Here is a 15,221-nt window from a genome sequence, read left to right as displayed (position 1 = left end):
TTCGGCTAGGGGGTGGGCTCAGAGTAACACTAGCCGGCGGTGGAAGGAAAGAGAGGCTGAGGGCTGGTTGACGGAAAGGAGTATCAGCGAATCAGAGCAGAACCTACTGGGCAAAGGGCCGCTCTAAGCGTTACTGAGCAGGCGCACGTTGGAGTGTAGGGGTGCTCATTTGCATAAAGAGACTGAGTCTAAGGAAGAGGCGGGACGCCGAAGTCCCATAGACCAGTCAGCTCCTCGCTAGGCTTTTGCCCCTTCTACTGTACCCACCCACCGAGGTAACGGTTGGTGTCGGGATTGGCTAATAGGGTAAACTAGCCATCCGGCGGTTCTGTCTCGATTGGTCTAGTGATTCATTTTCGAAGTTTCCAGCAGCCAATCCAAGATTTGGGGCGGCATTTGTTGGTAACTGAAGTGTTGCTCCGCGGAACTCACTCCCCAGGACACCTTTTTGCCGCAGCTCTGTCTCGCCAGGGTCATTTAGGGCTGGCCGTGGTTTTTTCGGGATCCACGGGCGTCTCCCTGCGCCGTCCGAAAGCACGAGGGTGAGGCCTGGAGGGAGCGGGATCCACGTCACACGTGGCCCGCGGCTCGCGGGTATCCCTCCGCGGGGGCGTGGCCGCGGTTTGAATTTGCTGGCGGGCAAGTGAAGCTGGACCGCTTCGGCCGGACGTGGTGTGTCCTGGTGTGCAGCGGTCCGCAGGAGGCCAGCCCGGCTCCCTTCCCCGGCCTCTGGTGCTCTCTGAAACGGAGCCTCCGCGACGCTTGTCGTAGTCGTCCGAGGGAACGCGCGGGGTCCTGGGCGGGAGAGGTAGGCCTTCTATCCAGCCCGGGTTCAGGGATGCAAAGCCCCGATAAATCAGTTCGGTCCGCTTTGTTTAGTCACTAGTACCTCCAGCCGTTTCTTTAATCAGAACGCCCCAGCCTGTGGTCCCCTGGTATTGATTGCCTTAGAGTTCTGTCACATTGTTTTTGGCTTATAGTGAGGTTATTTTTCACATTGTATTCTCTAACTTCCTCATCTTTTAGATGGATGCGAGTTCACACGACAAGCCTCTCTCTGAATCCAAGGAGTGTGTCCTTAATAATTCTGGTATGTGGTGACCTATTGCCTTCGTTAGATAGAAGGTTTGAGTGTTTTGATGCATTGCTTAACACCCCCCAACGTGCTGTCCGTTTTCAGAAAATGACGTTTTTAGATTGGGAACCGGACCGTTTGTGACCCCTCAGAAGCATGTAGCAGATGTGACTCCTAATCTTTGCACTCCTGATACCTTTAAGTCACCTTTGGACTTCACCACAGTAACCGTAGAGCAGTTGGGAATTACACCTGAAAGCTTTGTTAAGACCTCTTCCGGTAAGAGAAGTTCTTGGATTGCATGGTTTTTTCAAATTTAACAGTAACTGTAGTAGGCCCCAATTATACATGTCTGTACTGCCTGACACTCTTTCTGTGTGCATTTATACTGACCCTGCAGACTTGCTTGTTCGGCACAGCACAGCAAATATAGCAGTGTTTCTGAATCAATTGTGCTTTGTGCGCACCCTAGAAAACAGTGTGTATGAAAGTCAGAGGGCGTTGAAAGGTAGTTGAGAACCGGTAAAAGTGACAGGGCCGTGTGCCTCACTCAAAAATCCCAAACAGAAAGTTGACCCAGATAATGATTTTCTTGAGCCTCAGGAATGAAATTCCCAATGGAGAAGTAAATCTAGGGCTAGGGTTCTTTGGGTTGTAGAATAGCAATGATAAAGAAGGATACTGAGACTGGAAGCCAATCCCACCGTGAGTTAGGCAAAGCCAGAGTGACGCTCATTCTCTAGCGCTCAGAGTTCTCACATAAAACATTAGGTCCGTTTTTGTGTGCTTAGGTGTGAGCAGAATTCAGGATGGTGTGCTGAAGGTGAAGAAGTAGCTTATTCCAGAGTAGAAGAATTTTGAAAAAAATAAGAGCAGGGTATAGCTGCGTCTCACCAGCCCTAACCCACATCGGGGCTCTGTTCCAAGGGCCGCCATGAGTTTTTAGGACTGAAACTATGAGTTTATAAATTAGCCACAGTAAGAGATGTGGCCTACTCATCTGTGGACAGGCTCTCAGAAGCACACCCTCTCTGAGATGCCCTCAAGCTAGATGCGTTTAGAATCAAGTTTAACCATTACAAACTTCTCTCTCTCTACTTCGATCCCTTATGGGCCCTTACAGGAAGCACTTCTAAGCTTAGCTGAATTGCTAGCATTACTGCTCTTGAGGCCAAAGTAAAATAATGTTTGCATGAACAGTCACTGTCACAAATAGTGACTAACCTACAGTCCAGATCGCCAGGGAGTGACTTTAACTGTGCAGCATGCCCAGCATAAGTACTGCACTCAGAGGACGATTCGTGTCCTGGGCTGGATGTTGTTAGACAGTGGCTGTGTGCTGCTTGCAATGGTATGCTTTCAGTTCATAGATCGCTTTAAACTGTTCCCATGTGATAGTTTCAGAGCTTGGATGGCTGCAGTGAGCAAAGCCACAGCATACTGTAGTTTCAACTGTGCATGGTTGTAGCTATAAACAAGGAGAGATTCTTAGCTTCAAGCTGATACCTCTGACTTCTCTGTATTGGGGCTATGGGGCACAAATGAAAACGAAGTAATTGCTTGTGGCCTTCTGTGTGCCAAGTGCTGATCTAGAAACATGAATTGGGGGTCAAGTGGCAGTCTGTCCAGATGTTTCTACATGAACTGCCCTGCCAGTAGTTCTCTTCTTAGTTCTCTGTGACAAGTGCAGACTCTGTTTTCTCACTCGTGGTGACCCATCGCCAGCACAAGCCCCAGCTTCTGACCATTGCCATGTTCCGTTCTGACTTGCAGGAAAGTCAGCATCTTCCCTTCAGAAGGCCAGGCGCCGCTCCACTGTTGGTGTGCGGGGCTCTCCAGAAACCAATTGCCTGATCCGCTTCATTGCCCAGCAGCGAAGCCTAAAGAACGCTGTGCTCTCTCCGTTGGCACGAGAGCCCCACTTCGAGGTATGCTTCCTCTGGCCTGGCGTGCGCGCTCATGGGTCTTGTGAAGGAAATGTTTTTACTCTGCTCGAGGGTTCTGCTTTCTAGCACGTCTCCGCTGACCTTGCGGGAGACTACTGTCCCTGTCTGGCAGGGACTGTGCAGGTAACTTGCTTGCTGGGGGTGTGGCTATAGTAAGATTTAGCAGGTCTTTACAGAAATGACTTTCCGGAGGGACTTTCTGATTTGTAAAATGTTCATAGAATGGGGAAAGTTCCCCTCCCTCGGGTATTTTTCTTCTTGAGGCTTTTCTCTATTTGTAGTGTTTTCATAACTACTGCTTGGGCAGAGGAGAAAAGGAAACAAATGGCTTATCTTCTGGTGCATTCAGCTCCTGGTTTTCAGATTTTATCAAACTAATGCATGCCCTAGGAACAGAAATAGTTAAAGACTTATACAGGCCCCACTTCTCAAAGGGAACCATCGGGACCTTGGCCTTCTTACTCTAGAGCCATTCACTTGTATTGTTTCCACTTCCTCCTTCTGCTTTGCAATGTGGTCTGTGCAATCTCCTGCTCGTTAATAAAACAGAACCTTGGGGTTTTCTTGAGTCCCTTTTGGAAGGTCCGTGATGTCAAACTGTTCTTTTAATTTTACTAAACACTAGGCATTCAGGGAAAATAGTTTTAGTTTCTCAAATGTCTTTGAAGCATTAAAAATAATGAACTTCACTGCTCTGTCCCGTTCCTCAATTATTGTATGGAATGAAGTGAAAAGTCTGCATCCAGCATCTCAGAAGTTTCTAGAAATGTGTGTGATTGAGTTGTGTGGCTGGCCTGGCTGCTTTTTCACAGAACATCATTTTCACTCGATGGAGCAACTGATAGAAAAATTGTGGTTTGCCAGGCTTATGAATGACATAGACAGTGAATGTACCACAGAAACTGAATGATGGCTTACCAGTATGGAGGGTTGCGCTTTTTAAGAGGAAATTAAGATTTTAGAAAACATGTATCTATACAAATATTGTGGGGGGGTTGTTTGTGCTCCCAGGTATCTGCAGGGTGTCTCTACACCCAGTTAGTTAGTTTGGGAGCCCATATAGCTCCCAAATAAAAGACACAGAGACCTGGTATTTTTATTAACAAGCTGTAAGCCCACACTGAGCAGGCTCTGAAGTTCTAACCTACATCCCAGCTTCAGGCCCTGTGTTACTTGCAGTTTGAGTCTAGCCTGCCTTGCTCTGCCCTGTGTGTGTCCTTGCGTTGAACCCTCCTGGTGATGTCACACGGTTTCTCAACACCTTTTCTCCTCATGGTCCTTCCTCTCTTCCTGGACCCTCACCTGCCTCGAGGCCAACTCCTTCTCTTGGCAGCTCTCCCTTTGGCCCCTGGCCAGGATGGGAGCTCCAGCCTTTCCCCTCCGCAGTTGTTCAGCCTTTTATTAACCCAAGGTCACTGGGGAGTGCTTTACACGCATTGATATAGGAGTTCTTCAGGATTCAGCACAGCACCTGCAGTCTCCCTGTAACTAGTTCTTAGGACACAGAAACCAACATCTGAATGCACAGAGCGCGAGACCCTGCTCCAGCTCGTACCCACAACTGTGCACTCGACAACTTCCTGAGTGATCAGTGGGTATGCTGGAAAATACTTTGATAGTGCCTAAAATGAACCACTTTTTAGGAAATGTGAATAGCACCAAAAGTGAGTATTTCCCAAATGATCAGTGCCTGTGGTTACAAAACCTAATAGGTAAAAGATGTCCCACATTGCAGTGTAGGCTGATAGATTCATTTTCGTGTACGTGGGTCCGAGTGCAGATATTCGGACATCAGGTCTGTTCCTCTACTGCCCTCCACTTTGTTTTTGAGATAGTCTCTTTACTAAACCTGAGGCTTGCCATCTTGGTTACACAGGCTAGCCAGCAGGTCTCTAGAATATGCCTGTCTCTGTGTGACCAGCTCCAGCTCTGGGGTTATAGACATGTGCTGTCATCCCTAGCTTTGCATGTGGGTAGGGTATCTGAACTCAGGACCTCGTGCCTGTGTTGCAAGCGCTTTACTCACTTAACCAGCTCCCTTATCCCCCGATTTTCTCTATTTGAAGATGTTATTTGAAAAATAAAATGAATGCTTGTGTACCACATGTGTGTAGTGCCAAAAAAAGTCAGAAAAGGGAATCAAATCACTTGCAACTGGAGTTATAGGGTGTGAGCTCTGTCTGCCATTAAGTGCTAGGAACTTCTGCAAGGGCAGCCAGTACTGCACCATCTCTCTAGCACCCCTGCGTGTCTTAATAACAGATTCTGTTACCGTTTGCTTCTGTGCTGGCTGTCAGCTTCTCACAATGGAAAGTTAGAAATGTCCCCCTTTCTGCTCATGCTTCCCTTTCTCTGCAGCTCCCCAGTCGCTTGGTTATATCAGCATCTACTCGACTGTATTATTATGGCCCTGTGCTATTTTGAGCTGGATTTTCTTTTGCAGTTAGCTTATGCTCTTTTCCTTTGGGGTACTAGATCACTGTTCTCTATCTCTGGGTTTATTACTTTTTGTTGCTATGGTAAACTACCATGATCAAGGCAGCTTAAGGAAAAGGGGGTTTATTTTAGCTTTAGGATTCCAGAGGGTGAGTCCATAATGGGGGAGGCATAGTGGCTAAGGGATCATATTTTTATTCGCATATAGAGGACATAGAAGGCAAACTTGAACCTGGGAAGTCCCTAAGCTCTCAAAGCTGCTTCAACTCCTGTACTTCACAGCAAGGTTGTACCTCCTAAAAGTTCCATAACTTCTCCAAACTGTGCCACCAACTGGGGACCAAGTTCAAATACCTAAGCCTGGGAAACATTTCTCATTCAAACCACCACATTGCTTTTCAATGCCCCATCTCTGCCAGACTACATCTACCTGTCAGCTTGAACTCATCCCATTTCCCTCCTTGCCATCCTTTCCTTTTGTGGGGACACCCAAGACAGAGTGAAGATCTTTTGGGCTTGTTTGGAACCCAGCCCTCCTGCCTCAAACTCATAGTTGCTGTGATGACAGGCATATGCCGCCATGCCCTGTTCCCTGCCATTCTCTTGCTCTTGCCAGCTACTATATCCTTGCTTGGCCTTCTAGTGGCTTTGGCTGTGTTTGGTAGCATTGAGAGAGACACTTTCTTATTTGGATCACAGGATTGCACAGTGGTCCAGATTGCTTCTCGTGTCACTGGTTATTTCGGTTTCTCTCGCTGATTCCTCCCAGTTTTTCTCCTCAGAAGTGCTGGTGTGCCTAGATCTCTCTCCTGCTCTTTGCTTTGAGGACCATCTATGTGCTGATGATTCTAAAATGTCTGCAGCCCAGAGGTCCCTAAAGCTCCAGCCCTAGACAGCCGCTGCCTGTTTATTGAGTGAAGTGTTTCAAGCATATTCTAGCTCATACTCTAGTTTTCGCTCTTTTTGCTGTCACAAAATACAGGGGAGAAACTGCTTAAGAATTGAATTTTTTTTTCTGGTTCCCAGTTTTAGAGTACAATCCATCCTAATCGTAATGGCATGGTGGAGGTCACTTGAGGTCACATTGTATCCACAGTCAGGGAACAAGAGAGTGTGGACCCTAGTGCTCCACTCTTTTTCTCTTGTACAGTCTGGGTCCCTGCCCACAACATGGTATACCCCACATTCAAGCTAAGCCTTCCCTCTACTGTCAGAATACCCTCCTAGGCATGCTCAGAAGTTTGTCTCCTCCATGGTTCCTATCCTAACAAGTTGACAGTCAGGATCAACCATCATACTAGCTGAGGCTAAGTAATAGGTTCATATTTCTTAGTCTCTGATCCAGCCCACTCAGGCCAGTTACCTCCTTTCCTTCCTCTCCAGTCTACTCACTATTACAAATAACAGAGGGGCTTTAGGGTGAGTCACAGCGTCGCCTCTGCTGCTTTAACCTTCCCACGTTTCCTATGGAAACCCATCGACTTTTTTGAAGCCTGTATCTTTGATCCCCTGGTCTGAGCCCTGTCCACGTGTGGCCTCATCCCTCCCTCCTTCCCTCCCTCCCTCAGTGGGCACACAGGCTTGCTTTCTTCTGCTTGCTCCTGGTTTTGTTCTATGTCTTGTTTCCCTGGTGTCAAGCCACTTCTCACTGTGGTTTCAATTCAAATGCCACTCCAATCTTTCTTTCCTAAACTGCCAAAGCAATGCATTACATGGCTCAGCCACATTGGTGTGTTCTCTGTGTTCTTAAACTTTGCTCCGGAGTATCTCTCCACTCTCCCCTCCCTCCCCCCAGACCTTGAGCACCTGGAACGATGTCTGTGCATAAAATATAATGCAGTTCATGGGACAGAAGCCTCAAAGTGGTTTTCGTTTGTCTTTTTCCTCCGTTGGAAACACCTTTAATTAGGGAAACTTAGTTTAAGTATTTCCAAGTGCTCTGAGTTCCTGGGATAAAAACCCAGCCCGGACACATACAAATGAGTTCACAAAATGCACATTCAAAATAACTGGTGTGGCTCTGATAATCTTTTGTCATGTAGATGAGTTGCCCCCCAGCCTGTTGGGAATGTGTTGTGTTTATGTCATAAAGGTTTACATCATCAAATGCCTTTGAGTTTCAAATGCCCCACTATTATGAAGTAGACAGTTTGTCTTATAAATGTTCCTGACTGGGAATAGAATCAAGCTAGAAGAATAGATCCTCAAACATGATATCAGGATTTTAACAGCTTTTCTCCATATAATATCCTAAAGGGTGGTAAGGTTTTTTTGATTTGGTTTGGTTTGTTTGTTTGTTTTGTTTTTCTTTTGCATATTGGTTAGAATGTTAAAATTTCCACAAGTTCCTTATTAGGGTAAATGTTAGTATCTCAAGAGAGAAGAAAAAGCCTGGATAAAGTGCCTGATGAGTAGCTTAACTTTTATATGAACAGACCCTTATAGTTCATGTCATACTTGTATCTGCCAGTGGTACTTCATTTTGTTTATGTTTATATGGCTCCTCATGGGCAGGATTGCAGCCCATACAGAAGCAAGTGTCCTCCAGATCTTACAAAATTAGGGACTTAGGCAGGAAGAGTCAGGAGTGATGGGAAGATTGTGTTGGAGCTAGTAGGGGACATCTTTGTCTTGTTCTGGCTCTGCAAGGTGGAGGTCATCTAGGCGAAGAGCATAGTACATTGAAGGCAATGTACTGATGAACCTGAGAACTTCCATTGGATACTTTCAGGTTGGAAGGGTCCCTCTGCCCTTTTCTTCCTTGCTGTCCAGCTCTGAGGTTGGCTCCTCACACAGGTTTATTCTGAATTTTCTCATTCCCTTTGATAGCATTTTATTGACACTGTCTCGGGTGATTGCTGCCACAGTTCTTCTTAAGCCGCTTAGGACTCTTTCAGGGTGATTTACACTCCCCACCCCCCAAAATAATTGGGCCCCTGTAAAAACACTTCCTACCCATTTGAAGTTTCTGTTAGCCTGGCTTGGTAGCTGCTGGCATATCGGGTATATGTCTATGGACAGCTATTGGCTAGTCTTTGCTCAGGTTTACAGATGGGAGCAGAGGACCACTAAGATGGTGACCGTACACCCACTATTCAGACAGAATATATGTATCTGAGGAAAGCAGGCTCTCCCACGCTAACCTGTCTTCATAAACCTCTCGTGTGCTTTGGTTTGGAGTCAGCGGTGATAGGCCCAGCTAAGAAACTGGTTTGTAATGCTTCTGTGCTTTATACATTCACAGGGTAGCCCAAGACTGTATCGAAATGCCAGTGTTTTAAGAGAGCGAATGTCTGCTTTTCGGTCAGCTTTTCACTCCATACAGGAAACTAAGAAGACGGCCAGCAGTCCCTCAGCAGCAGAGGCAGACGGAGAGGCTAGGATATCAGATTTGAGTAAGTAGAAGGGGTTGACCTGGTATTTATCAAAATGAGCTTTATGCCAAAGGGATTCACTTCTACAAGATGAAAACAGTGTTTTCAGAGTGTAGTTGTTTCTGCAAATGGAGACTAATAGCTAAAATTTGTAGTATTTCACATAGAAATCTCAATTTCTGGTTTTAGGGCTTTGTTCTGTTTATTTATTTGTAGTTTACTTTATCTTGGTGGTGTTCAGGGTCAAGCCCCAAGGCCTCAGATGTCCTAAGTGGTTTACAGCTGAGTCACATCAAGACCTGTGCTGTCTGTTGAAAAACGTATACCTTTATTTCCATAGTTAAAAATTGTTTTGAATTTTAAAAGGCAATAATTGTTTTGAAATTTAAAAGGCTGGGACCAATTAACTCATGCCAGGCAGACGTCAAAAAGGGCTTGTGGCAAATTTAGGTTTATGTTGATTTTTATAGAATTATTGTTAAACTTTGCAAAAACATGTATAAATATCCCACCCTTGTGTTAACCATAAATTTGTCTAGTCTGATTAGTATGTTGATAGTCTGCTATATTCTTCACTAAGTCCATATCATTCATTTGGTTGTCTTTTTAGTATTTGGCTTTTTCAGCAGTTGACGAAGCCCTGGCTCTCTTGAGTCCCGCTACTTTACCCTCTGACACTTAGCAGACTCCAGTTCATCTGCTGCAGGATACAGAGCCTGTGTGGGGAGCCTGCTCTGCAGCTTATAAGTTACCTGTTATTTCAATTGTTGTCCAGGTTTTAACTTTTTTACTTCATTTTTGTAATTATGTCAGTAAAATCCTTTTATACATTGAATTAACTGAACACATTGCAATTGTGTGTTCTCTCTCCTTTTGTGTGTGTGTGTGTTTTATTTTTTGCATTTTTTGCATAAAAATCAAGTATAATCAAATTAGAACCTAACTGTCTCTCAGGTTTTACCAGCCTGTGGTTTGCAGGCCGATGCACCAAGGGCAGGATCCTCAGGTTCTCTAGAGGAGTGGAATGGAGGGAATGAAAACGGATTGAAGAGGGGTTTGTTAGACTGGTTTGCATGCTAGGGGCTGGGTACCACAGCAGTTGCTGGCTGTACCCTGAAGGGGTTGAGAACCTGGTGCTGCTTAGTCTATAAGGCTGTATGTCTTATAAGTGCCAATGTGGAGCTGAGGTTCTAGAGGATTCTTAGAGAAGAGACACTGATCTTCAGTCCCAAGTTGGGAAGGTGAGGAAGCTGGCTCTAATGGGACTTGCAGAGGCTGCGTTAACTCAGTAGCTGCACTGAGCTGTGACAGTGAGCGCAGGCAGCACTGCTTGCTTTCCTCAGCCTTCTCTGGGTCTCACTGTGCAGCCCTGGCCAGTCTCCTGTTTGCTCTGTAGCCCAGGCTGGCTTTGAACTTGCTGGTCTCTTCTTTTAGCCTCCCTTCTGTTGGCACTGCATGGATGTGTGCCACCATACCTGCCTTCAGTGTCCCTTTTTGACTGAAATGGGGTGGAATTTTGTTTTCACTGATGATGTACATGCAAACACTAAACTGGCACTCTTTTTGTATAATGGATAATATTTTTAAATGATGAATATAAAAGAAAATATTTATCCCCATGTCATTTTGTTTCTATTTTTGTTTTGTGCATATAGCCAGAAAAGAAGATCTTCTTGAATATCAGCAGTCTGGGTTCCCTGTAAACTCCTCTTCAAAGCGGAGGAGAATATCCTCCCAGGACAGCCCTGACATTTATCTCAGTGGCACCAAAGCCCTTGCTGACAAAGCATGTGCTGGGGGTGCCTCCACAGATCTTGCTGAGGTAATTGTGGTTTCCACACATAAATGGAGCTGTAGCTTTTTGCATAGGCAGGTTGAAAACTGTAAAGACCAGTGATATGAGTTCCTAGTTTTACCACATTGCTGCTATGGCTCTCAGATGAGTGTGTGTGTGTGTGTGTGTGTGTGTGTGTGTGTGTGTATGCCTTTGTGTGCATGCATGCATGCATGTGTTCCTGTTGCATCTTACATTTATGTGTGACTGGCTTCTTTGCTGGGAAGATTGGTTGTTTTTGATCACTTTTATGGGAAGGTAAAGTTTGAGGGTCTTCAGCATGAGGTGTTCTACATGATGGTTCGATGCTAGGTCTGCAGTTGTGCCCTGAAATCCCTAAGCAGATTATTTAGGTACCAATTGGAGTATCAGTTCCTGAAACTTGGAGTGCTGCCTGCCCAGGTCCACGCTGCCCTTGCCTCCCCAGTCTTTCGTGAGACGGCTTGTGAGGCTGGCTCTTCTGCAATTCATCTTTGCTCCTCTATGTACTTCAAGGAGCATTAGGAATGTTTCTGGATTGTGACAACCTAAAGTCTGTCAAGATTGTGGAAAGGCAAAAACCTATGTGAATTTTACTAAAGTCAGACAAAGACTGCTCCTGGAATTGGTGACCTTTGTGCAGCTGTGGGGTCACATGACCATTTCTTCTTGTTTTATGTCTTCATTCTGTGATCAGAGGTTTTTGTTCCCTCTCAGAAGAGGTGCCTTCCACCATCAGAGCTTGGTTTCATTGAGTGTCACGGAGTGGAGGTCAGAGGAGAGTTGTGTTGTTTTCCATTCTAGGGATTGAGCTCAGGTTGTCAGGGTGACATAGGCACCTTCTCTAAGCCATGTAGCCCACCTAATACTTTGCAATGGCAGTGAAAATAAAGGACAGTCAGCATAATGGTCCCCAAACATTTCTACAGTCCTTATAACATAAGAACTGGCTTATGGTCCTACTTCTCTCTGCTTTATTCAAGTTAATAAAAAATGATCATTTGGCAGAAGCAATGGTAATTGTTTCTCTCCAGAACTTTGATTCATTAGACATAAATCACAAAGAAGAAATTAATTTCTGAATTAATGTGGATATACTTTTTGAGCATTTTCTCTCTCTCTCTTTTTTAAAAAATATTATACATAAGTACACTGTAGCTGACTTTAGACACACCAGAAGAGGCGCCAGATCTCATTACTGATGGTTGTGAACCACCATGTGGTTGCTAGGATTTGAACTCGGGACCTTTGGAAGAGCAGTCAATGCTCTTACCCGCTGAGCCATCTCACCAGCCCGAGCATTTTCTGTTTAGAGGAGGATAATATAGCACAGCTCTCTAGGCTTCAGTGGGCAACAAAAAGGAATTACATAAAGTTTTCTTTGGGATTGAAAATCATTTTGTGGAATGTTCAGGATGCTGTTAGGATGAGTGCTCTGTTGCTAATTCCTGTGTACTTATGCCTGCTATGAGATCAGTTGAACTACAGATTTTCAGTTATCCGCAGTGCTTATTGAAATCTCCATAAAGGCAGTATCAGCAGTAAGTTAGTAATGAATGTTCTGCTTTTGATTCCTTCATCTTTTCTCCCAGAAGTCACCTGACATCGGTTCAGCCCAGCCGGGATGTATGGCTGCTCCCCTTCCAGAGCTCAGGGAGACTTCCCAGGGTAAGTTTGTGTTTTCCTTGGTGCAGACAGAGGTTGCCCCATTCATAGACACTTGTGATGAGTGTGTCTATAAGCTGAAATGAGGGAAAGTGGTTCTTGTGTTACGGGGACTGTAAGTGTTTGGGGATCACTGTGCTGACTGTCCTTTAGTTTTACTGCTATCACAAAGTATGAGTTGAGTTAGATGGCTTGGAGAAAGTGCCTCTGCCAACCTGACAACTGAGTTCAGTCCCTCAGATCGCATGGTAGAAGACTGCTTACAAGTTCTCCTTCATGTGGACCCACGTACACACTCACATCAATAAACATTTCTTAACTTTTAAAGTAAAATTAGTGATGCACTTCCAAACTTGTGGAATAATAGTATGATAATAGTAAAATAATGTATATTACTATACTAGCAGTATAAGGATGGGGCCAGCAAGGCTTTGTGGCACATGCCTGTAATCCCTGTACTCGGGAGGCTGAAGCAGGAGAATTAAGTGTCAAGCTATCGTGGGAAACAATGAGATTCTGTTTTACTGGGGCTGCGGTGGGAGGAATAAAAGTAGAGCCTAAGACTGCTAGCAATGCACTATATCCAATCTGTGTTTTGTTGTTACTATTCATGTGTGCATGCGTGCGTACGTGTATGTGTGTTTTCAGACAGTCTTGTGTAGCCCAGGTTGGCATTTGACTCACTACCATAGCCTGTGATAGCCTTGAACTCCAAATGATCCTGCCTCTACCTCATAATCATTGGGACTGCAAGTGTGAGGATCACCCTGCCTTTAGCCCATTAATGTTTCAAGTAACTGTTAATATGGCTTGATTTACATCTACTATTTTGCCGTAAGCTTTGTTTTCATTTCCTTTGTATTAAAAGTTCTGTGTTAATGCATTAGTATTTACTATCTTTTGAGCTATACTTCATTCTGTCTTATTCTCTTGCTCTGGGATTCCAACACACATTCTTATAGGTCCTTTTGGCCATATGCATAGCTGTACATAAAACACACAAGCGTATACACCCTGTGTCTTGCTGATACACCCACCCTCCCTCCCTCCCTTCCTTCCTTCCTTCCTTCCTGTGACTTAATAGTCCTTTTTACACATACACATTTACATGGTTGTGATGCATGCGTGTTGTCGTTTTTGCTTTAAACCATCAATGTCTCATGTAAGGTAAGAGGAAGTAGGGGTTTCTGTGTTTCCTGAACTTCGATACCTATTTCTGTTCCACCTGTCCCCATTTTGTTTGTTTGTTTATATTAGTTCTTAATGATCTAAATTTCTCCCTGGAGCTTTCTTTCAGCTTCAAACTGAATTTCTTTCACCTTTCTTGCAGTGGATATCTGCTCGGGCTTTTGATTTTGATTCTAAGGTAGATGGGTATCTTCCTGCGCAGATAAGGCACAGGGCCAGGTTATGTTTGTCACCTAGATAAAATAAGGTACTGCCACCTTCTTGGCAGATCTTTTTCATCCTCATGAGACTTAACGTCATTTTACTTGATACCCAGTTCTACAATCCATCAGGGTGGTAACATCATAACAAGGGCCGATGTGCCTTTAAGCACTCCACTTAATCCTACCCAGAACAGGGGAAGAATCGATGCTCTGGGCATGAGCAGTGGGGTTTTGTTAATGTAGTCTAATATTTCAAACTGCCTGGTTATTTGCTGAACCTCTCCATGGGTTAGACAGGTTAGAAAGTTCTTTGTTAGTCTAGGAGATGGCTCAGCCATTCAGAGTGTCTGCTGACCTAGAGGCTCCTAGCACCTGGGTTGGTGGTTCGCAGATGCCTGTACTTGAGCTTCAAGGGAATCTGGCACTTCTGGGCTCTGCAGGCTCCTGCACATATGTGCTTTTACACATGTACAGACACTAACACAAATTTAAGTAATGCCTTTTAAAAGAAGCCTATGTAATGCACCTGCTCTCTTCCTTGTCTTCTCCACTTCCTGCCTCTTGCTTCTCTGCCTGAAAGTCCTGTCAAGTGGTCTCTGTGTCTGCTGTGGTGCTACTAAGAGGTTGGCCTGCTGATGGCTTTGCTGCTCCTGCGTGCCAAGTGCTTAGCATTGCTGCTTAGGCAATTCGCACCTCCCTTAGCAATCATGCCTCAGCACACCTTCCCTTGCTGATCTTCTCTTAGCTCAGTAGTGGTCAACCTGTGTGTAAGTCGCAACCTCTTTGGCCAACTAAAAATATTTATATTACAGTTCATATAGTATGCAAAATTACAGTTATAAATAACAATGAAAATAATTTTATGGTCGGGTCACCACAACATGAACTGTGTTAAAGGGTTGTAGCATTGGGAAAGTTGAGAATCATGATTTATGTAAAGTGAATTATTTTTAATATAAGTGTCAACAGTGAATTAATCCATCAGCTGTATTTCTTTACCCTTGCTACTCCCCCGTAACTACACAGAGAAACCAAGACTTATTTCAAGCTGCATATCAACAGCTAGAGAGTTAAATGATCTATAATAACCCCTATGCTAATCTGGCTACCTCCCAGCCATGATCCCATGATACTTGCATATTATCATCGATCTGGGTCTTTGGGCTTCAGATGTTCTTCTGGTGTCTCCTTGTTTCATCTCTTCATCCTCATGACAGGTCTGAAACATTCTCTCTTTCTCTCTCTCTCTCTCTCTCTCTCTCTCTCTCTCTGTGTGTGTGGGGGGGTGTCTTTCTCTCCCTGGATTTCAGAACCTTCTCTCTCTCTCTCTCTCTCTCTCTCTCTCTCTCTCTCTCTCTCTCTCTGTGGGGGGGGGGTGTCTTTCTCTCCCTGGATTTCAGAACCTTCTGTCCTAGTTTTTCTTCTGCCCAACCATCGAGTTATCAGTATTTATTGACAAGGCAGAGAGTAAATGATAAAAAACTGTTTATACAAACTCAAGAAATTCTTTTTTTTTTTTTT

At 44.7% G+C, this 15,221-nt stretch overlaps 1 protein-coding gene across 6 annotated transcripts in view; it reads left to right on the top strand.

Moving 5' to 3' along the window:
- The first annotated feature begins 134 nt into the window (after window positions 1-134).
- The window catches only part of Cdca2 (cell division cycle associated 2), a 47,666-nt gene continuing 32,579 nt past the window's right edge, over window positions 135-15,221 (top strand). Inside the window, exons 1-7 of one of the 6 annotated variants that reach the window (XM_021181538.2) lie at window positions 135-275; window positions 1,027-1,090; window positions 1,181-1,354; window positions 2,849-3,003; window positions 8,702-8,852; window positions 10,487-10,653; window positions 12,237-12,312. In XM_021181538.2, coding sequence (XP_021037197.1) covers window positions 1,027-1,090; window positions 1,181-1,354; window positions 2,849-3,003; window positions 8,702-8,852; window positions 10,487-10,653; window positions 12,237-12,312 — 787 coding nt within the window. In that variant the 5' untranslated portion in view covers window positions 135-275. Of the gene's footprint in view, window positions 276-656; window positions 809-1,026; window positions 1,091-1,180; window positions 1,355-2,848; window positions 3,004-7,640; window positions 7,718-8,701; window positions 8,853-10,486; window positions 10,654-12,236; window positions 12,313-15,221 lie in introns of those variants that run through there. The other 5 variants (XM_029469019.1, XM_021181539.2, XM_021181537.2 and 2 more) reach the window with 5 other exon arrangements.

This window comes from Mus caroli, chromosome 14, assembly GCF_900094665.2.
Source record: "Mus caroli chromosome 14, CAROLI_EIJ_v1.1, whole genome shotgun sequence".
Lineage (NCBI taxonomy): Eukaryota > Metazoa > Chordata > Mammalia > Rodentia > Muridae > Mus > Mus caroli.
The sequence above is the reverse complement of the archived record's forward strand: the minus strand, read 5'-3'. Positions and strand labels throughout refer to the sequence as shown.